The sequence below is a fragment of the Microplitis mediator genome, chromosome 2, assembly GCF_029852145.1.
Source record: "Microplitis mediator isolate UGA2020A chromosome 2, iyMicMedi2.1, whole genome shotgun sequence".
NCBI lineage: Eukaryota > Metazoa > Arthropoda > Insecta > Hymenoptera > Braconidae > Microplitis > Microplitis mediator.
The window spans coordinates 5,765,212-5,790,101 of record NC_079970.1 but is presented as its reverse complement, the minus strand read 5'-3'; the positions used below and the strand labels follow the sequence as shown (position 1 = coordinate 5,790,101).

At 34.1% G+C, this 24,890-nt stretch overlaps 1 protein-coding gene across 2 annotated transcripts in view; it reads right to left on the bottom strand.

Moving 5' to 3' along the window:
* The window catches only part of LOC130664264 (Krueppel-like factor 3), a 213,761-nt gene that overhangs the window by 177,194 nt on the left and 11,677 nt on the right, over positions 1-24,890 (bottom strand). For both annotated transcript variants that reach the window (XM_057464138.1, XM_057464140.1), the window contains exon 2: positions 18,478-19,108. In XM_057464138.1, coding sequence (XP_057320121.1) covers positions 18,478-18,489 — 12 coding nt within the window. In that variant the 5' untranslated portion in view covers positions 18,490-19,108. The remainder of the gene's footprint in view (positions 1-18,477; positions 19,109-24,890) is intronic.

Sequence of the window (24,890 nt, the reverse complement as noted above, 5' to 3'; positions counted from 1 at the left end):
TGAAAGTCGCTCCTATGCTGAACTGATAGACGGCAGCCAGCTCGTTACGCAATCGATCCCGGAAAAATATATAGATTGATGGCGTGAGAAATTAGAGCAGCCAATTTATGAATATGCCTCATGACGTGTTTACAATATATTTATGGATGTAGGAGAGAGATAGAGATTACAATAATCCAGTCATTACTAAAATGTGAGATTGATTTAAATGATCGGCGTTTGCTACAATTAAAATAACCATTGATGCAATAAACGGTGTAATGAGTGAACTCTGGGTTATATATTAAGGCAGTCAAATAAAATTCATGTATTATATATGTGTAATATCCAACGGCAAGTGGTCCGACTGTGTAAGCGCGGTTTGACGATTATATTCAAGGAAGAAATTAAATAAAACATTCTTCTCGACTACTCAGCTCGTGCTGGATATGTATATATGTATATATATATATATGTGCTGGAGCGCCCGAGAGAAATCTTATATCCTTCAGCATATTCTCCGCCTCCCTTGTTATATTATTGAGACGACGATGAGGCATATCCAGAGGAGCCGTGCTCTTGCTCATGTCAGAATAATATTTTCTGTGAGATCACGTCCTTTCATCGTAAATCTACTAGCTCTCTCGCGTTAAGACGAATTATTAAATTATGCTGAAATAACTCAGTCTTTTTTTTTTATTATTTATTATTATTATTGTTATTATAGAAGAGAGTGAAGAAGCTGATTTGTCATCACGATTGGATTATACATCGCGGGCCTCACGACATCTTGACGCGATTTACAATAAATTGCGTGTGACTTTTCGCTCGTGCTCGTTAACATCGAGGTCGAATTATATTTTTTATGCATATGTGTATGTATAGATAAAAATAGTGGGGACTATGCTTTAGAAACGGTAGTTATTTTTGCGGCAGAGATAAAAAAAAAATCCGCAGTTATGAGTACACGTCAGTAAAGTAAAGGCGGGGAAAGGAGGATGAGTTTTAAAGTGAAAAGATTATTTCTTGAAGAAATCAAGAGGCTAGACATGTGGATGCTGATAACCGGATCCAGCGAGGGACAAAGTACAAAAGAGAATTGGTTTATACACGCTTCTGCTGTACTTTACACTGACGACTTTTGTTCAGACGTTCAACAACGAGCTTGACCTTGATTACTTGTATACTTGGTTTTAGCATATATGTATATAAATATACCATTATTTTTTTTACGTGTGTATGTTGGCACAGTGAGTTTGTAGACGACGCGGCGTGAGACTCATCGCCGCGGACGTGTTTAGTGTCGGCGGAGAAAGGCAAAGTGGGATGGGATAAAAAAAGGTAAAAAATAAAAAAAAAGTACTAAGACGGGTTGAAAAGGTGACGGAAGAGGAGGCGGAGAGAGGTGCAGACCGAGAGACAAATGAGGCTGCTGTGGAGGTGGTGGAAGATGATGTCGCGCCTTGGGGCTCTTTTTAGTCCGACAGAACGCGCGCCAGATCTCTCGTGTTTAAAAATTGAATGTTTACCGAGAGCTAGTCGGTCACTCCTACTCTTATCTCGGGTAATAGTTTCTCAGACAGTGAAGAGTCTCTGAGAAAAAGTACACGACCGGTGAGGATTTATGTGTGCGTACTCTGAGGATGAGTCCAGGCAAGTGAAATGAAAGTAAATAGAGAGCAATGAGAGTTTGCGTATTATTACAAGCGGTCAACATCAACCAGAGACAAAAGAGTCTAGAGAAATTACACGGAGTTGTATTGAGAGAGTCGTAATAAGAACAAAGCTGGAGATCACACATGATGATGATGATGATGAACTAAAAGGCGTTGGTGGAAGGAAGACAGTGATCAACTCGTCGGTGCAGCAGGATGTGTCCTCTCGTCCCTCACACCACTTATTCCGGCTCGTTCCCTCGCTCTTAACTCTTGTGGCGTGCCACGCCCGCCATTCACCTTCAACTTGGGTTCCAGCTCAGCACAGAAGAGTACAGCAGAGCACAGGAAGGACGTCGGACGTAACGTACGTCTGTAGCAGTAGTGTTGAATATACCAGAGAGCAATACAAGTGAAGCTGAATAGAAGTTAAGTCGGGGAACAGAGTCTTGAGTATTCGCACGAACGCCGGCGGTTCTCTACTCCATTCTTCCTCTACTCTGTATCAACTACTCCCGCCTTGTTTGCGATCCTCTGCCGCTGTTGTTGCTGCTGACTGCTGCTGCTATAAAGAGAATCGCCGCAATAGTGTGTAGACGACTTTGAAAGACAAGACAAGTCCCAACTAAACCGCCACGAAAGAATACCAGAATCCTAAACCAGTTTGGACAAATTGTATCGGAATAATCGCGAGAAACCAGAGAAGCCGGCTAAGGTCGTTTGTGACTCTCCACTTATTTTTTATTTTATTTTGTATACTAGATTTTGTTTTTTTTAAACCTTTTAAACAGCCGTTGCCTTGCTGATCCTACGCAACAGTAGACTCCTAGCAATATAATGCCCGTCCCTAAAATAAATGAATCCCTCTCTATTATTGATATTAATTCTCATCGTCATCAGTAATTACAACAGTCAAAATTAATTAAAGTCAGCAGCAACTCTAATCGTCTCTTGAAGACAATTCGCAGCTAGAAGTACTGGTGGTGGGCCATCCGTGCTCGATACTTGTGTAAAGTGCACAAGGTCTTTGTTCCCTGAGGATTCGAAGCGGCGTAGTAACGATTACATCGGATCGTTGGTGGTTCTCTCAAAGTTCTCAGGGTCTTTCTCCAGTCCATGGTGTCTGGTCTCCTGCATCGGCAGTCTTGCAGACACGAGTAAAAAAGCCCTCCCCTCACTTACATAAACTAACTACTACTCACTACTTACTATACACTCAGCATATTAAAGTTTAAAGCCAAAGCGTTTGTAGTAACCCAGCACAAAACGCCAACAGAAACGATTGCAGGCGAATCGTTTGAGTACATACGGGCGTGGCACACATGTTTCTCTTTCTCTCTCTCTTATCTTTCTCAGTCTTTCTTTCGAGGCATTACATGTAATGCATAAGTATATTAACCCGTTGGTATTATATTTCACACAACGTCCCATGACATGCTTTGGTATCCACACATCAGGCGTACAATTTTCCTCCTCTATTCTATTCAGAGTAATTGACTTTTAACATCTCGACACTCCGCTAGTATCGAGTGAGTGTTAAATACTAGAGAGCAAGAGAAAGACAACAATAATATGATTGAGGGTAACATTAACGCGAATTGCTGTGTTTTATTGATTCACAGACAGGCGGTGGTGGTGAATTAAACACAATTATCGTAACGCAAAGCACCTCTAAACGCTCTATTCGGTTTGGTTTAGTTAGCACACGACGGAAACGCCCGTGTTGTATTAAATGTAGTGTATGTATACTGTATCTGTATAGTATGCCAATGTATACCATAGACCGTACCGTAGACGGTAGACCGTACACCGGTGTGCGGTGTAGAACGAGGTGAAGGCTGTTAAATGTAGATTGTGACGCCTGTGGCGGATTCAAAGTCACAATCTATCTGGTAATAATGTATAACCACCACGATACCAACGATATAACAACTGTGTAACTCTCAATACAGCTCGGTATACTGCCAGAGTAGTATATACAGCACAAACTATCAACATTTAACTCGCTGATGATGATAATAGTATACTCATGAACATGATCATGGTAGTGTGTACTAAAAGATGCTCATGTTTTATAACACAAATTACTTGTGCCGGGTTATTATTTATTGTTAGAGTTACGAGTGTCTCTAATAAGCTCGTATCTGCCGGCTTCTTTATTATATATATATGAATATATATATATGTTCCCTGTATTTGCTGATTAAATAATATTATTTATTTTAAAAATAAACCTCTGTACTCGCTGACGACAATGATGATAACGACTGCCGGTTGCGTTATTGCATAACGCAGTGGGTGTGCACGTGGAATACAGTTTCGATTGTGGACACGACACAATACAAGGTCTCGCCGTTTTATTACCATAGTTTTATTTTTCATTTTTATTTTGCATGTAGATATAGTATATATATGTATACAGAGAGAGTCTACTGGTCGTATCGGACAACAAAATGTCACGTAACGTCAACCGTTGAGCTGAATTTATAAAGACAATCTATTTATACGAAATTTTTTAAATTAAATTTACTTTTATTACTTTCGATTTAAATAAATTTAGACGATCGTGTTGATGATTAAAAAATAATTACTATACACAGTTCTAAATTAGTAATTGGAGTATTTAAATTTATGGATCAATTACCCGTAATTTATTTCATTTATGAGTCGCTTTCAGTTTTAAGATAACTGCCCTCTAATAGCGACATTTATCTTATGCTCGGGTTATTTATTTATTTTTTTTATTGGCAACATAAATATATGTGAAAACTAATATTGATTATATCGATAATAATGATAATGATAAGTTTATATCGATATAGATTTACAGGAGCCGTAAATGGGTATTAAGAGTTATAAATAATATGGGTGATAGGGATAATGAGCGTAATGATACGTTAACAGATTGATTGATGAATAATTAATGCAAATGAGGGAATGTGTAATGGATAAATGGATAAATATATGAGTGATGTGTGTTAATAAAGGGATAAGTGAAAAATGTTTGGTTTGGTTTACTTGGAGAGACACCCGGTATATTTAATGCCATGTAGTATGTAGTAGAGTAGTAACTAAACCACGCGACGTATCGTGCGACGTGTACGAGAAGGGCGTGCCTCTGTCGTTCAACTGCGCAGTTTGTTGCACGCGCTATAATCGTGTGTGTACCGAGTAGAGCAACGAGGCATTACGCGTACGACATACGCAAATACTTGACAAACTCGCTGTACGTTAATGTTAACGTGCAAGTTTCGTTTCAGTCAGTATTAAATGGTAGGCTGCAGTATATGTGCACTCTGCACTCCATGTGTGGATGTTTATACATATATATGTATATATAATACTAGAGTGGTGTGCAGATACCGAGAGCCCCCCAAGTAAAGTCCCCTGGAGTGAAATTTGACGACGCAAGCAATAAATACAAAAGGATGTTTGAGCACGAGATGTGTGCAGTTGCAGTGTGTGCAGTAGGTCGCTTTTTTTCGCTTGCTCAATACTTTGCCGACATAAAATTATCTAGAGTGTCGGGATCTCTAGATGCTGGAAGAAAAAAATTTCTGGGTGGATGAAATTTTTTTTTTCTTTTTTTAAATTAAAAGACAGGTGAAAGAACACACTTGTGGGAACATTATATCAAATTTCACACGGAAGCACTTTAACATTTAATTATTGTTTGTATTAATTACTTTTTTTTTTTTTTTTTATTAAAACTAGGGAAGTGTGGTTATTATTATATCTGTTACAATAATCGCTCGGTTGATATGTAGTAATTGAAATAAATAAACAGATAAGAAAATATAAGTCGTGCGTGATTTCAGAACGTTCTCGTGCATAGAAAATTTACTCATATCTACTAGGATTGTCGGAGCTGCTACTTATTAACTAAACTTGCTAGGGCTTTTTAGATTAAGAATCTGACTGAAATATATTTTAACCGTGGGCGAAAGTGACTGCAGTTAAGATGAGATAGATTTAAAAAAAAAATTTAAACATTAATACTCAATTTGGGTGTTTACATTTTCAGCTGTATAATTATTATTGTTTATATAAATTGTTGTAAACAATTGACAGAGTTTGTAACGAGCGAAATAATTGACGTGGATAAAATCCGAGGGAGATTCATCGGGACTTCCGATCGAGATGCAATTTCAATGAGATTGAGTCGATGTTAGTGAGAGAGTTTAAGTAGTTTACTACTACCACAGTCCCACTAAATACCTATCATACTGCTATATATACAGATATATATGTATACATATAAATGGATAAATGTATACACATGAGGGGATCTCGCGATGCTTCACCGCGGCGAGCAGTGGCGGCAGAGAGAGCCGAGGAGCGTGGAGCGTGTCGACGGCAGGGGTCCCCCTACTTCCGGCGAAGCATATCCGGCAGTACGCCTACCTATATCTCGGACCGTCAGAGCGTGGACTCCCCTGTAATGTGTGTTATGTTATTCTACAATCAACTCTAGCACCAGCAAGCTGAGTACAATCGCGATAGGCGTGTCAACCCGCTAAGATTTTTGAAAATTCGGTCTTGCTTGAAAACTCAAAGCCATCGAAAAAAAAAATTCTTAACAAATGTTGCAATTGTTTTCGCCAAAGACGTCGCACTGCATAATTACCTGGAGCCGAACCGCCTTTATTTTGTATTGTAAAGAGAATATGAGATGCCAACAAATCTCGGTAACACAGTTTCCGGTTTTAATTTACGACCAGAGTGTAATCATTTATGAAGTTAAAGTGGCGTTTTAATGACAACAACAATAATGATAATAACAAAAATACAACGTTAAGTTCAAGAGCGCATTGTATAACGTGAAGATATGTCGTCTCTTGTGATGTTTGTCATCGAGATACGTGGGCGGACTCATTTATATATGCCTGTCGCAAAGAATAGAATAGAATAAGTCTGGTAGTGCCGTTAATACATTTATAGACTCGTTATGTATGCGGTGATGTATGTACACAGACGACATAGTACTTATTAGACAGGTTTTATTATTGTCTCAACTTAAATGTGTGAGTATCTGTGGACGACGGAATTTACTTGTCAAGGTTACTTGCGATTGCTGCGGCCTTGACTGAAGACACAGGAAGTTAAGCTGGATTCTCATCTTTGTCAGAAGTCATTTTAAAAAAATATATCAACATATTTATATATATATATCGACGTGAAACAATATTTGTATGTATAAGAAGTAATATAAACATATAATTTATTAAATAGAGTCATTTCTCGAGTTTCTTTATTAACCGGAAACCAACACTCTGTAAGAGACGGCGCCGTAACGAGGCTCTCGAACAAAAAGTGCATAACGTCGTTATAGATATTATGAAATGGCAAAATGCCGGCGCATGTCGCGTTCTTTGTATAACATAAACAAATAAAAAACTAGCCGCGACTGGCCGGTCTCAACTTCTGGCATCTGTCGGCTCTGCCAGAACGTCGAGGATTAATTTCCTCAGAGTCTTCTTTTTGGCTAAGTTGTTTATTCGCATAAAAATTATTGTCAAGATCGATCGAGAATGCCGAGACAAGTATGGCCAAATTTATATCGCCGACTTATGAGGATATGAGGACGAGAAACATCCAATAATATTGACGGATCCAAAACCTGTTGAATTGCTTCCAAGATAAAACATCAAAGATAAATATCAATCATACATAATATTTCATTACATCGATGTATAAAAAGATATTGAGTCTTAATCCACTTTAGTTATCGAGCAGTAGCCTGCCCGTTCCAAGTTCCTGAATACCACGAATGTATAAATATGAGAGACATGTCAGCCACATATTATATGATATGACATGATATATATAAATAAATATGTATGATAATTCCAAGCGTGTGATTGGATATGACTAGATACAATGTCACGGTTGTCGATGAGGACGTTGAGCAACTAATGCCTGCAAAACAAACTACAGGTCGATGACCGGTCCGTAGTCCATGCGATTGCTTCTGGTCTCATGTGTAAGCATTTCCTCGCAAGTCTTTTGCTGTTACACCCGACAGCATTCGGTCATGCTATGAAGACAGTCTTCTACAGCAGAACTTAAATTATTGTTATTACCCTTTTCCACTTGTTGTTGTTGTTGATGTTGCTGTTGCTGTTGTTATTGGTGTCGTTTTCAGTCTTCCTTCACTCATTAATCGTCTCTTTCGTTAAGTAAAAAAGTGGAACCCAATACAGAGACAAAAGTATAAAAGATAACGGGTGAATTGACCGCGTCAAAAGCACAAAGTGACCGACACGTATCCGATCACTGACAGATGTATCGGTGCTAATGTTTCCAGGCATTAACGAGCAACATTACACCATTTAGCTGCTAGTTAGAGTGATATATTTAACGTTGACGAGTACAGTACAGTCTATTAGACATTAATAAACTTCCAGCTTCCGCAATCTTTGTCAATTATCATATTAAATAAATTAATGAGTACTGTAATCGTCTGACGCCTTAGCGATTAAGATATTACTGAGCAAACATAAAAACTATGTTATCCACTTGGTAAATAAATCGATCAAAGCTTCAACTAATCGTGGAATTAAATTACGAATTCTTATAATAAATATGTATAGATAAATACACCGCGTAAATAAAAGCGATTCTTGGTTGTTGTTTGTCGTGTATCGTGACTGCTCACGATATATCTTAAAGTCACGCGTACATACCCTACTAAGTAAATATGCATAACCGCCCACTGCTTCTGTTATGCCGGTGGTAGCTCTAGCTGCCGTTACTGTCATTACTTAGTTTGCAATTACAACTGCTTCCCAATTTGAACTAGAATTCGTGAGCTTAAACAATTGCATACGCGTAATCCTCATTTTTTACAACCTAATGCTATAATACTCTCATTTACACACCAGAGCAGCCCAATGTATTGAACCCGCGTCAAAAAACAAATTCTAGTGTAGTCCTCAAAAGCCTCAATTCCTTCGATGTTTTATTTCCCACCCAGAAAGTAACTCTACTTTAGTACTCAAAATCCTCAATGAGAACTATAAGGTCTAAATGCGAATAATTTATCGATTTTAAATTATACTAAGAACTCAAAATCCTCAACGAATGAAAAGTTATACTTCGGAAGAGAGGGGAGAGAATACGTCGAATGAGACTTCTGAGGTTCAAATGTGGATAAAATTATTCCTGTATGTTTTGGGCAGATTGCCATGTCTACTCAGAACCTAACTACCTCGTACCAACTTTATTCAAAAATCGTTAGCCCTAATAGCTCAGCTCAAAAATTTCTTGATTCCATTACATCATTATTCCAAGACATCTACCCAAATTTTGGAGAAAAAGTAAACAACTCAGTAAGCAGGAAAATGCTTTCTTTTTCTCAGAAATTTGGATAGAGTTGTCTTGGAATAACGTTGTAATGGAGTAAAGAAATCTTAGAATCAAGAAATTTTTGAGCTGAGCTGTTAGGGCTAACGATTTTTAAATAAAGTTGGTACGAGGTAGTGAGGTCCTGAGTAGACATGGCAATCTGCCATGTTTTGAGTATTTTGAGGCTCTAATCCAGACTATGTTACTCCAGTTTAGTCCTCAAAGTGGTAAAATTGGTCATAATTACTACTTTGAGGACTAAACTACGATAACTTTCTATACTGTTGTCAATCTTAAAATTCTAAATTGATCCTCAAAAACCTCATTGAGAACTTTGAAACTTAAATCTGAATTTGTTTTTTGACTCGGGAAGACTCACAGCCCAAAGGATTCGGTCCAAGAAAATAGCGATTGTCTAGCTCCTGCAAAACCAGACCTGCTTATATTTTTCAATGCAAACTCTGCTAAATATTGAAAAATGTACACATAGAGAACAGAAAACTAACGAGCTGTCTACTGCGGCTCGTGGCCAAGCATCGAAAATTGATGCTTTGAAAAGATCGTTCAGAAGTTATGTAGTGATCAGATGAAACTCGTTTTCAATATAAAATGTATATGATATACGATATGACTGATTGATTGGGTATGTAATAATGATGATGGCAAGTCATTCTGATGTAAGACAAAATAAAAAAACAATCTTTGTAAAAAGAACATAATGACCTGTGACCTAAAGGCGCGAGCTACATGATGGAGTTCTGGGATTGTGGGCAACCAATAGATCAGCACAGGTGAAATGTCTATGAGTACTGAGTTGGTTGGGTGAAGTCTAATGTCTGATGTGAGAGAAAGCACGTTAACACATATATATTGTGGTGAACTATTATACATATAATTTATATATAAAATACATTGAAGACGGTCCATGTACTTATTGTGTTTCGTATCTTTCATTGTATTATTTTTTGTCTTTTTTTATTTATTTATAGATGTGTATATGTATATATATTTTCTTTGTCGATGTTCATACACACTCGAAGTCTCTTTAATGGGTTGATAGACATGCTTAGTCACGGGCACTACGACTAGACCGATAAAAGTTTAAACTCTCTGAGTACGTAATGGTGGATTTAATAATTCGTCCGTAGCTGCATTCAATTTTGAATTTAGCTGTCTTAACTATTCGAATAGAGCAAATGAAAGAACGTTAATATTCTTTCACTCGTGTGCCACGACAATAAGAGATCATTTATTCACATCAAAATACAGACACTTTGACGGATAGTTCGGACGACCGTTGTTGTTGTTGTTTAAAGGAATAAAAAATAAAAAAAGTACTTGCTTAATGATATTTTTTTAATTACCGAAACATTAAGAGAATTATTATTATTTTTTTTTCCGAGAATAAAAACAGTAATAACAATATTGAAATAAAAAAAGGACTTCTTGTGAGGCCGAGGATGTTATAAATGATGCTCTCAGTAAACAATTTTTAATACTTTTCTCTTATTTCAATGCCCGGTAAATGTCAAAAGTCTGCGTGCTGTCTATTATTGTTTAATTTTATTATTTGTTGTATTAAACAAATATATATAAATCGCTAATGTATAATATAAAGAAACTGTTTTTCAGATAATAAAAATTCCAGCTTTCTTTTTTTTTATACAGCTTTTGATGAGGATTTAAATAATATAGTTTTTGCTAGTGATGTAGTTTTCATTTATGTTCATTTCATTGGTTTTCTATGTGTCTTTATGACCAACTCACTCACTCACTCACTCACTTACTTATTTACTCACTCACTCAAACTACTGCCTCGTCCTATTTGTCCGTTTTGGGCAACGATGCACGGAAGAAATCTTTCCGGTTTTGGTGGTGCAACCGGTTCCATGAATTTTTTTCCGTCACTGCAACAAACCGACACGAGCTCTCTCACAGACTCTCATTTTTGTTGTGGTGTTTGTTGTTTTTTTTTTCTCTTTTTTTAGTTTTTTTTTTTAAGTTAAATTTTCATTGCGATGTATGATGCTTACACTCAATCACACTGAGTTGTAACATCAGTTTTCTGGTAATAAACAGTTATAATAAATCGACAAACATATATCTTTATAAATCCAGACTCCTTGACGTACATGAGTGTCATGACGCTGCATTCAATAGTGATAAATCTATTTAGAAAATATTATTTTAATGAATATAAATATATATTCATTTATGAAAGCTACCATTAACATTCAAAATATATTTACGTTTAATTAAAATCTCAAGTACCATAAACCGACGCACTTTAATATCTAAAACCAATTATTACGTCAACTATTAAAAGTAACCGTTAAAAAAAACATTTATGATGGAAATACTGGTATACTATTACTAGTAACAAATCAAAAATTTTCCGTTACAATCTCTCGCTCATTGTTTCTCAATTAGACACAGACATAAACACTTAACACGCATAACAAATTTTATTTCTAATGTCTCTAACGGTCTTTCACTTGGTCAAGTGTTACGACTAGACGATGACACACGTTATGAACTTAATTGATTTATAAATAAATGCTACTGTAAAAATAAAAGTTATTTTTGTTCTCATTTTCATTAGTCATCATTAGGGACAAGATTTTTAGCTTAATTTTTAAATGAATTATTCAATTGTTTGATATTGTCGCGAAAATATTTGTTTTATCATAAAAGTTTTAAAACAAAATTTGTAGGAAATTTAATTTTCTAAAATAAATTTCTCGTATGATTTTTTTAAACGACCAATATTTTCACCGTAATTCCAAAATTAAGTTTCATAATGAGTGATTCAAATTTTTGATAATTACGAAAATCTTAATTTTGAAATTACGGCTTTTTTATTGCTGCTATGAAAAAATTATAAGAGACATTTTTTTTATAAAATTAAATTTTGAACAACTTTTATTTGAAAAGTTTTTTGATACGACCAATATTTTCACCGTAATTCCAAAATTAAGGTTCATAATGAATGATTCAAATTTTTGATAATTACAAAAATCTTAATTTTGAAATTACGGCTTTTTTATTAGTCCTAAGAAAAAATTATAAAAGACATTTTTTTTAGAAAATTAAATTTCCTACAACTTTTGTTCAGAAAAAATTTTTTTATACGACCAATATTTTTGCCGTAATATCACAAATTTCACACCATTATTATTTTTAAATTAAAGCCAAAATCCTGGCCCTAGTCATCATTATCATCATATATTTACTAAAAATATTTTATAAAAATCCGTCAGGCTTAATTTTATATGTATCATAATTTAATTAAATACCTGCAAGTTTAATTAAATGTACACAAGATATCCTACTCAAAACTATCAATCAGTGAGTTTAAAATAAACAAAATAAAATAAGAGGCCAGTGACTTATGATGATTAACATGGATCCGATTTAAAGATAAGATATAATTCAAATTAATCAAGCTCGCACGCAAGACATATTTTTTGCGTTTAAAAGATCTACCGGGGGTTTTTTTAATCTTTTTATCAGCAATTACGTTGGTGACATTTTCAAAATTATCAATTGGAATTTTAACGATATTTATTTATCATTTAATAGTCTACTAAATAAAAAATTTTTGTTATAAAAGTTAATCAGCGTCGTAACGTTAATTAATAAAATAATTATGCAAATGTAAATAACTCGAGTTAATTTTTTAATTAAACTTATATATTGAGCAATAGCAATAAGGCGTGAGTCTAGTAAGTAACTTTATAATAAGTAATTATTAACAAAATAAAAATACAATAAAACAGCGGATAGGACAGTAGTTTGATTGGTTTATGTGCATGGCTTGAAAAGTTTACGAGCAAACATTTCCATAGAACAGAGTACATGAAGTGCAGTGCTAATAAATATTGGTGATCCTAGTACAGCTGTATGGAGTTAACAACAACGATATCTAACAACGGGTGTATGGTACTATAAAGCTGATGGTAAAGGCCAAAGACACAGTAAACGATCGAGGTACATATACGCGTTGTTGAGCAAAAAACAGTGGCTTTTCCTTGGTGGACATGGTCCTCACCGCGGGATCGCTCACGACAATATTCTCTCGGATTCTGACCCCGTATTCTGACGCCAGAGCACGCTCTGGACCCAGAATCATCGTCCAGCTCTAGACATTCTGACACTTTAGTTATCATCTAGATTAAACTTCATACCAAACCATCTCTATTTTTTATTTTTTTTAACTGGGTACATAAATATGATAGCTTTTCATCGTAAACCCGTATTTTTTAACTATAACTTTAAAAAAAAATAACTTAGTAATTGATTTAATTATTACGAAATACGAGTTTGCAGGCATTTGTTACATTAGTCAGCAAAAAATTGACTAATTATGGCATCGAAATTTTTTTTTAATCGATTGGAAAATTAAAATTATTTAGTAAATAGTACTCTCTTAAAATGAATCAGTAAAAACTTCTGCAAATCAGCGAATATTCATGATCCTGAAGTTAGCAGACAATTGAAAATTTTTAGGTTTTTTTTTTTTAAATTAAATTTGAAGAAAAAAAAAAATTAAAAATATGCACATGTAGAAAAATTCAAAAACTAAAAGTGCAATTTTTTTTTTTATAATTTACCGTCTAAAAAAAAGTCCAAAAATTATTAGACGTCGGCTAACTTTAGTATCATGAATATTCACTGCGAATCAGTCCCAAGTATATCACTGATTGAATTAGTGATATATTTGGGACTATTCGTGCAGTGCATATTCACTGATTGGACTACTTTTCACTGATTCATTTTAAGAAAGTACACAGAAAAAAAAGTTACCTTGAGTCAAAAAAATATTTTGAAAGACAAACGTTTTTAGAAACCAAGTCAAGATTTTCTTGAGCCAAGAGAATTTGTCTTGGTAAAAAAAAATTCGTTTTAGTCAAAGAAGATTTCTACTTTATCCAAAAAAATTGAGGTTTTCAAAAAAAATTTCTTGAATCAAGAATATTTACTTCCAGTCAAGAATTCTTTTTTTCCTGTGTAAAAATAGTCAATTTGTCTTGGATTTTTTGAAAAATTTCAAGTTTATGTTTTCTTATTGATAAAAAAATATCAACTTTTATCATACGAATTTGAATTTTGACGAATAATTAATAATTGAAATTTTTTTACTGCTGACAACATCTGAAGTACAAATGAATCACAAATTTAATTATTCACTCAAATCTACAAAAAGTCACGTACGATCTCACGACTCAAAGCTATTGATATAAACTTTTCAATGTCGCGTGATAACCAGAAAACACTTATTATTTTATTATCGCCATTCAATTGTTTTATATTTACTCCCCATTACATAAATCTGAGTTATTCTCTTTCCCGTATCTTTAATGCCGCTGTAAAAAATAACAAACGCCTAAAAATAAACGAAAAACCACTTTCTTAATGTATATACAGAACATCGGAGTTTTAGTTAAATCACCAAGGATACAGTAGTTTGAATTTAATGTACGTGGATATCATTAATGTAGTGTCGAGAGATTTCGGAAATTACTCGAAAGTTGAATTTAATGTCAATGTTAAACAATTTCAGTCCCACGATATTATTAAAAAAAAAAAAAAAAAAAAAAAATTTATCGTACAATGTACAGTCAGCTGATAGCATAACTGCGATGACGAGGTTTTATATGTGCATATAACATCATAACATGAATTTGTAAATGACGAGCCGAGGGATGCTGCCGTATAGGAGTTTTAGTGTTTATAATAGTGATACCGAGTTTACGAGTAAAAGTGAACCGCTACCACAGGATAATAATATTTATTGACGATATTTGAGGATAATATAGGCACTTAGCGAAACTTGCAGCCTGTTGTATTCAGTGTTGAGTGTGTCGGCGGTGACACGGCTTTAACGTTTTGAAACGAGCTCTTGGAACTCGAAATGAGCTTATATATTTAAGAGAGAACAACTTTGAGTGGGTCATAAAATCCTTGGGATATGTTACACTGGAATTCGAACGTCCTGTCTGACAACACGGTAAAGCTTTAAAAATTGCAATTATTCCACATTCGATTTGGACGGTTAAACACCCGGTTTTTGACACTTTAGAGCTGCTTTTAACGCTCCATTTACAATTTAAGGAAAAATTATTTTACTACTACCGAGAAAAACATTTATCAATTTTTATTGTCAAGATTAATATAATAAAATTTTATTTATTATGAAAAAAATATTTTATATCGCGGGATACATTGTGTACAAAGGATAACTTTTATTATATGGTATATATTTTTGTGGATACATATTTTTTTATTAAAGAAATATGATAATGGTCTTATGGTCTATACCAATGATATACGATATCTTTTGTGTAGGAGACCTCCGAGCGTGAATAATGCTCCGAGCATCAATCCGAAAATAACCAATTTCGCCATCATCCAATCCAATCTCTTGGTTCCTTCAGATATTATACCATACAGCAAATAAAAAAAAGTTATTTGAATGCAACATAATATCACAAACTTTTGGTCCGGATCGATTTTTAAATTTTGCACCTCTTTAACCTGGACTAAATTTACGCAGGGTTTTTAAAATTTTTCAGCCACTACACGCCGCGGTTTAATATAATACCGGCAGTAAGGTGACATTAACGATTCGTAAATTAAAAGGCGCCATTTTGCGCTTTCAAAGTCTGTCCCAGTGTGTAGTGTGGGTTGAGGACCAAGAGGAACAACAAGACGACGACATCACCGGAGATGAAAAGAAGAATAAGAGTTAAATAAGTAAAGGAAAAGAAGACCAAGAAGAAAAAGAAGTTGTCGGTCCATTCTCTATCTCATCTTCCTCGAACCGTTGCTCGCGCTTTGTCATGCGACACTGGACACAGTACCCAGTACTACTGCGTCGTTTGGTTCCCGATAATTTTTTTGTTTTTTACCGGCAGGGACACAAGAGAAAGCCGTCTGTTTCGTGACAAGTTCGGCTGTCATTATTACTTGTCCAATTGAAGAGACAGTGTAATAAAAATGTATAAATAAATAAATAAATAAAATGAGTAAATGAGTGGGCGTTGCATACATTTACAGTATTTGTGTCCTCTGATATTGTCATTAATATAAATACTTAGGTAATTTGTGTATCTGTGTGTTATTTTTTTACTCAGCACGATACCGCAAAATCACGTACGTGCGGATTGTCCTGCACGCATCGGAGAGCCGCACCCTCGCGAAATCAACGCTCATTTATTTCGACTGCCACGGACATTAAATCTATCGAAAACAATTAACCGGTCTCAGTAGTGCGTGGCATCTCTACTCACTTACTCGCTTATTTACTTACACTGTTCAACGCGCACGCTGAGCTATCAATTTTTCTTTATTTTTTTTTCGTTTCATTTATTTTTATTATTCATCCTCGGTATCAACAGTATGCATATATATATACATATGTGTAAGCGAATGGGCGTAGGCGTTTCATGAAAATTATGTTTCACTCCCTCGAATCGACATGTCTCTCCTTACACGTCGCGTTGTCACATTGCATGCAAGAGAGAGTTTAAATATATATATGTATATACATATACGCACATTACATGAAGACCTCATATTGTCGTGCTTGCATTCCTTAACTTTTTTTAACATCAATTTATTATAAATTTAATTTATAATCCGACTAAAAATACTCGAGTGTTATTTCAATTATTTTATAATATTTCAATTTAATATCCCAGATTTTATTACTGCGCAAATCGCCAATTAATTCTTGACATTAATTTTATAATAAATTCAAGTTTTATATAAATAAATTACAAAAGAAAAAAAAAGTAAAAGTTATTTGTAATTTTTAATTTTCTCGAATGCTCGTAAGACAAATTAGTTATTTATTACATCAAGGACAAGGAATAACGGAAAGACACGATTTGCATTTGAAAATAAGAGAATTCGCAATAAATGAAATCCCGCTCATCCTTCAACCACCAGTTTATCCCGGCAATTTTTTTTTTCAAGCTTTTTTATCATTTTTTTTCAGCTCAGCCGCACACGACTGGTTTATACGCTTCTTTTTTACAGGATCTTTTCAAGTGTCCAGCAGTCACAGAGTAAAACTGACTTCTCTACCATATACACCTTATATCAAAGCTAAGAAGACCAATAGTATTATACTTGACGTCTGTGCGGGTAAGATACAAGATTCCTCTTATTTACGGATAAGAAAATCCTCGAGGGTTAATGGACTTTGCCACACCCCGTCCCAAAAGATTGCTAAGGATTATTAATGCCTCCGCGTGGTTGACCTCTGAACTAAATGACTTGAGATACTTGAGAGCTAGGCGTTAACAGTTAACAGTTAACAGAAACCCACATCCAGAAGTTCGTAACTTCGCAAAACATACTCGAGGGTGTTTCCCCAACCGCCACCACCACAAACGCAGACCAAATATTAGTCTACGACCAGAATAAAACATTAATGGTCAAGTTTTGTCCGTACAATCCTAAATGACTAACGTTAATTAAAACTTAACATTGCCAAGGGTAAGACCAAGAACAAAACCGAGACCAAGACCAAGACCAAGACCATGATACAGAGCATATTGCTATTGTAACAAACATTATTGGCCCGGCTAATTTGTGTAACCCGCTACCACATAAACTGTCCGACAAACCGCAAAAGACCTTACACACAAGATACAAGCCACTCGAAAAAATAAAAAAAAGTTAAAATAAAAAGCAGACTCTTTATTTTCACTGCAGTAGTCCCACCACCTTCGACCTGAAGAACTTTACGGGCAATTTATGTTGACCAGTATTTTGTTACAACTCCCGCGTATAGTACTTCGATACACTCCCCAAAGACTTACGAGACAGCGAATCGAGTTGGATACACTGAATGCGAGAGTGTGTACGTAACTCGTGCACAAGCAGCCAGTGTGTACACAAACAAGTCTTAAAAGTGAGTACATATAAGAAATAAGAAGTACAAGTAAAAAATAAGAAGCAAGAAGCGAGATGCATCAAGCCTTCTTCTTATATATAAACATATACTGTAACCGAGTAAACCAACCACACTGGAGACAACCGGGCTTGCAAATAAAGATAATTCCCCACGTGGATGTAGTGGTTAAAGTCCTGGCACTCTCAGATCCTAAGAAACTACTCGCGGATTAATCGTAGGTGGGATCCATTTTCTGGATCTTATAGATTTAACTGTTTTAATTATGCTAATTTAATAATATTCAACTGTATATACATTATACAGTATAGATATTATGTGTATCAAGTATTTGGTACGTATTAAGATGTTTGAAGTTATCATATAATTTAATCGTAATATTTTTTTATTAAATCAGACACTTGTTACCACTTAGTATTCATATATGTATATAATTAAGAGATTATTTGAATACATGTTATTAAGCCGTGGTACAACAGAGTCTAGACGCCAGAGGATAAATAAAATACTCAGTCTCTGTAATATATAACATGCGGTAATAATAGAAGAATAAATGATAAGAGTATGACTCACCATGAAAACCATGAACCTTGATTGCAGGTTGGCGTTCCCGATGTAAGTCAGCGTTTCCAGCCACCGGCTTGCGTGTCTTGAGTACTTTTTCACCCTTTTCCTTCACAACTTTTTTTTATTTTTATATATAACACTCTTTATTTATTTATAATCCTTTAATACGACCGTTCGTAAACCGAGTTTCTATTATTTAGCTATAGCTTTTTCCTTGTATATATATATATATATATATACTGAAGTAAGTAAACTTGGATTCGCCGGGTTCGTTACACTCACGAAGGCTAGATGTCCACTACTTAGATATTAACCCTCGCGATTGAGAATAAAAGTAGTAGTGTACGTAGCAAATAAATTATTGCGGAGAAAACCGATATTCGTTCACTGTGATAGTGGTTTTATAAATAATAATATATATTTATAGAGTACTAATAGTTTAAATAACTAAGATATGTTTAATGAACGTTATTATAGTGATATTTTACGTAAATGCATTGCTTAGAGATTAATTATTTAGATTTAAGTTTATTACAGGGACTTAAATCTGATAAGTTTATTACTGGGCTGCTGGCTACTGGCAACTTGGATATATTGGCATACTGGCATAAATACTGGCCCGTTTGGCTTATGATATCTGCAATGATAAAAAAACAACGATAAATATTGGCTGTGTAAATAAAATAACAACAATAATAATAGTTATAGTAAACAATGTAATTGGAAATAAAAAGTGTTGACAAGTTAGACTGGATAAAATCCTAAGCCATCTTATCGATATATCTTTTTAGTATAATTTTTTTTGTTAACCTCAGGCAAAATGTCACATTGGGTTGGCAAGTAATTCCCAAACACGCCCATTCCCATCTTTATCGATAAATCGGTCTAGATAATACGGGCTGTATCTGATATGAAATAAACCAGAAGCCGGCTGTGGACACGGCACACACTGGGTGTGGAAAAAAAATAAGTAAGAAAAGAAAAGATAAAAATAATAATAATAAAAAAAGATATAGATAGGAAGAGTGTCGCTCGAGATCTCGACATCTGGTATCTGTTGGCGTGCCGTACAGCAGAAGCACTGGCTTCTGACTTCAGTAAGATAAATTGATGTTACGGGAAGAAAAGAGAAGGCCTAATGACTCTCTGATCCTGTAGATGGGAATATTAGATACAGTAGCAGAGCATGATGGGGAAATTTCGTCACGTTCTGGAGGCTGTGCGCGAAATAAAAAGTTGTAATAAAAATAATGGATGCAATGAAGATGGAGATGGAGACGGATTTTTTTAGTATGAAAGCTGCTATTGTAAGAGTTGAGCTAAATAAAATTATTGGATGGAACGACAATTTATAATACAATTGAAAAACGATTGAGAGGGCGCGGTCGCTTAGCCGGGCCCATGACAAGCCTGTTCTTTATTTAAATCATTCGATCCGGCACGTCACAATCGATTAACGTTATTGCTCTTTCGATCATCGAATTCAATCCCCACTGGTCTACGTTTATTTTTATTCATATCATTTTTTTACCCTTCTATAATAAAATTATTTTATTATTTGTTTTTTAATTTGACAGATTTAGCGAATCGAGAGAAAATGAATGATTAATATCCAGGAAATGAAGGATTTAGTGTATCTACAATTGAATTTACTAGCTCTTAGACTAAATGGGATTGAATAAATTATTTTATATATATCGAGTCCGCGAATGAAATTGGCTTTTCCAATTCAATATTATTCTCTCAAATCGATGAATTAAAAATAAAATAAAACGACTTAATGAAATGTAAATTACATTATCGAGAATACGACTAATGAAATGTATAAATAATTTAATGCAGAATATTAAATTGACATCAGTGAATACTAAAAATATATACATATAATAAATGAGTTTTGAATTTATAATGACCTTCTTACCAAATAAATTCATTGTGAAATAACCAACAGGAATCGTAATATAATTTAAAACCTCAAAGTTAACATTATTGTTAAGCATAAACGTTAATAAATCCCCGTATAATTTAAATGTTAAATAATACGTTTAAGTTGGAATTTAGTTACTCAATTGTAGTAAAAAAAAAAAAAAAAAAAATTATTATTCTTCCGGAACAAATTAATAATAAATATAACGCAAGGCCATAAATAATAAAATGCAAACAAAATAACTACTGAGTACAGCCGTCAATTTATCCGAGGAACCTCTCTATTTATGAGCATATATTTATATGAGCAATAATAAAATACTCAAACGTACAAAGTATCAGAAGTAACGAGAAACTGTCGTAATTAAAATAGTATTAAATGATCGATTTAAATGTCCCGAGGCACTTGCAATCGACTTTATTGCAGTGACGAAATTATAAGCCGAAGAATTTTTTAATCGAAACTCGTAAATGGTTTCGCGCCCCTTCACTGTATCGCGACTTTGGTCAATTGGATCGAAGATATAAACATACTTACTAACAACTATAACTACAACTACAATTACAACTACAACAGTTACACCGGTACTTTAATACATACTGTTTTTTTAATTAGTCACATGCTAAGAATGTCCGTGTTACGCTCAATTGATTTACGCATTTTTTTTTTTTTAAACTTGCATGCACTATTCATAATAAAACTGTTGTTCCATTTATGTATATTAAACATATATCTGTATCTTAATTTAAAATCAATTAAAAGTATGCAATTAGTCTGCTATACGCTGACGAACATACTCCGGATATCGCATATGTGGATATCCCTTTTTTTAATGATCACTTTCTTTGACGGATTACTCAAAGTGTACATTAGTAAATTCCAGTGGTCATACACCTCGGCCATTCAGAGATCGAGGAGAATGTGACTTGTGTTTTATTTGTTGTCGACTTTGGGTGTCGAGGTTCATTATACTCGAGGTTGTTCGTGTCACACGTGTCTTTTTCCAAAACGACTTTACTCAGCGTAGTGAGCTCAAGCATGACGAAGTCTTTGCTTGCAATTCTGTTTTATCTCAACCCGTACCAGCATAACTGTAACAAGTGTGCGCAACTTGTAATAAGTTATGGCTTCAAGGAAACCACGACCGAAGTTTTCTGGCACTATCGTATAGTGGGAGATTAATTTTTGTTAATAATCTAAATGCATTAAATTGATGGGTTTATTTTAGTTTAAGTGATTAGTGATAAATTTTTTTCCAAGGGTCGGGGCAAATTTAATTTAATTATAAAGGAAAAGAAGTATAAGTTACATCTAAATTAGCATGACGATACATTATTGATATGGTTGGATGGGTCTTGGGACGTAACCCAACCAAGCAGGGCAGAGTGACCAGCGGTTTTCCTCGATCCCTAACACAAACAACGACCAGACCGAATTATGACGCAGACTTTTGGTTCCTCGAGTTAAGTCTGTCTTACGTTATATTTACATTTGCAACTGTCGGATCCTATTTATATCTGGTGTTGTGATATTTATATACAAATGTAATGTATATGCATGCATAATATGAATCTTTGCAGCAAAATATAGTTATATATGCCAATACTTGTCTCGTCTTGCTGACGTGTGTACCCGAGAGCTTTACTTGGGTCTTTATGAATGAGGTAGCACGCGTGTGCGACGACTGGAACGGAGTAGAGCACGAGCTCCACAATCAACAACTGTCTTGGAAAAGTGACCTGCCTGCTATTAAACTTTATACACGTGCTATCACAAATTATTTTTAATTATTATAATTATTATTATTGTCTAATTCTTTTAAAAATTATATTATTGAGAGAATAAAAAATTTTTTTGACACTCGGGCAGTCATATGAGGGCTGCAGGTGACTAATGTATATTCAACTTTGATATAGTTTTATGGATTTAAAAAAAATAATTTTAAAAAATTATCAAAAATTAAAAACTTGATTTGTCATAAAAATAAATTGTTAAATAAAAAATTAATTAATTTTAAAAGATGATGTTGACTTATTTGTTTTTTTATGACCTATTGCATCAAAGGCTATAAACTACTCAACGAAAAAAAAAAAAATATTGTCGACTAGACATAAATAACCAGTTATATTCAGTCGGGATATATGTTTATGCCCATTAAATTTTTTTTTAGTAAATTCAATTATTTAAAAAATTTTCAAATCCTTTTAACCGACTCCAACGCAGTAAAAAATTGTGTGTATTTGTGTAAAATTAAGACATTTTACTATGTTACTTGAAAATTCGAACTAGGTCTACTATCTACCATTTAAAAAGTGTTACTACAAAAATTGTAATTATCAACATTTATCAAGTGTTAATTTAAAATTAATGAACAATTTATGTTAAAAAGTCATACGATAGTCACGGAAGAATTATTAGAAAAATGAAAGTGAAGTCGACATTTTATAAATGTCAATTCAGCTTAATAATTTTGATTATTAATAAATTAAATTTACCATTTACTAAAAGCTGAAGTGTTTATTATACAAATAAACGTGTATTTTTTTTTTTTCTTAAGAAATTAATTGATTTACTATTTACAACTGGTATGAAACATTCCGTGATTTTTTTTTAATCTTGACTCTAATAAAAATATTGATTACTGTCAAAAAACAGTTTAATGTTAAATAACATTTTTTTTTTTTTATTATTGTTGACAGTGTATAGCATTTTCTGCCTTTTACACTTCTTGCCTTTAATCGCAATTGCTACCTTTTCTATTCCCTCCTCTTTTTCATGCGGCTGTAGACCAACTTGTGCTTCTGTACTGCATCATTACGTGATGCCCTATACTCCACCTTTTCGTCGTGGGAGTATAGCGGCAAGGGGAAACCACAGAGAAAACCTTTTGCCAGTACAGCTGTCATTTTTCGGAGCGGGTGAAGTTCCAGTGATCGATAAAATTCCCATTTTACCAATCACTGGATCTTCAGTCCGCGCCTAGCGCACAGAGACTTCCGATCAAGCTCAATGCATGGCTAAGCGGTCACCCAACCAAGTAGCAACCGTGCTCGGTGCTGCTTAACTTTGGTGATCGCCCGAGCCACACAAGAACCGATCGGTTGCCTCTGCCCCTTAATGTTAAATAATAATTGTTGTCTCTATTGATAACCTCAAAATAATATATAAATTATTTTACACTTATGGGGGAGGAGGGAATGTCGCTTACTATATATAGCAAGGGGGGTCGGGGGTCTAAGGAAACGTAACGTTCGCAGCTCATAAAATAATTTTTCAAATTTTTCTCTCGGTTTTCTTCAATTTTATTTTTTTGTCACGATAGAAAGTCATTCGTTTCATAATTCTAAATATATAAATATTTCCGTCATAATGGGGGAGAGGTCTATCATTTGTGACGCAATATTGATAGGAAGATCGCAGAAAATGTGACATAGCATGACGAAGGGGGAGGGGGTCTAAAGAAGTAAAATTTTGCGTGACGTATTTTATGAACGGCCCCTTTACTGAATATGATACAAAAATAAAATGTAAAATTAATATCTTTTTTTTGTGTCACCACTGACATTTAAAGTGTTAAAGTTTCTTCTCGTATTACCCGAAATTCGTGTTGAAATTCTACACAAATATCGTGTAGCCGTTTCTAGCACACAGATTATGTAGATTTTAACACAATATTTTGTACTGTGGAGTTTAACACAGTCCGTGTCGAAATACGAAATTTTCAATAAGTCGAAAATGATTTAAAGAGAAAAAATCTATAAATATATATGCAGATTTATTGAGGAAAATAGAGAAATAAATAAAATGATATTGAAAAAGACAATTGGGATATTTGAATAGTATTGTTAGACACAATCTAGATGTAAATAAGTGGATTGTACAGAGGCTAGATAGATAATGATCGTAAGTGGTAGATCGCGGGTTGATCTACGTGAGAACTCAAGCGCATTTACTACTGGAAATATGTATTACCTTATCTGCTGTTGGTTTCTCACTCGACTGTCTTACTTTATAGTATAAATATACTTGACCTTGAAAACTTTAGCTATCATATTAAGTTATAGACGTTAATATTTTCGCGTTTTGTCTCTACTGACATAAATAAATATCGTACTTGCGAAATAAAAATCAACAATTACGGTAACGACAAACAGATTCAACAAGTTTTAACTACAACATTATTTATGATTAAGACATTACATATATAACCGTTTTCTACAATGTGTTTTATTTGGTTTAACCGATAATTGATGAATTAATTAGCTAATTAAAACTCCATTTAAATTATATTGAATAATTTCGTAATGTACCAGTCATTAAAATTTTCATCCTAACCAAGTAAATTCTTAAAGAACTTTTTAATTTTATAATTACCATATTTGGTTAAGAAATATTTATCAAGTATACTTTAAATACAAACTTCTTCGAAAAAAAACAAGTCGAAGAGGTTGAGTCCAAATAACTGGAGTAAATATACTGGAATATACGGAAG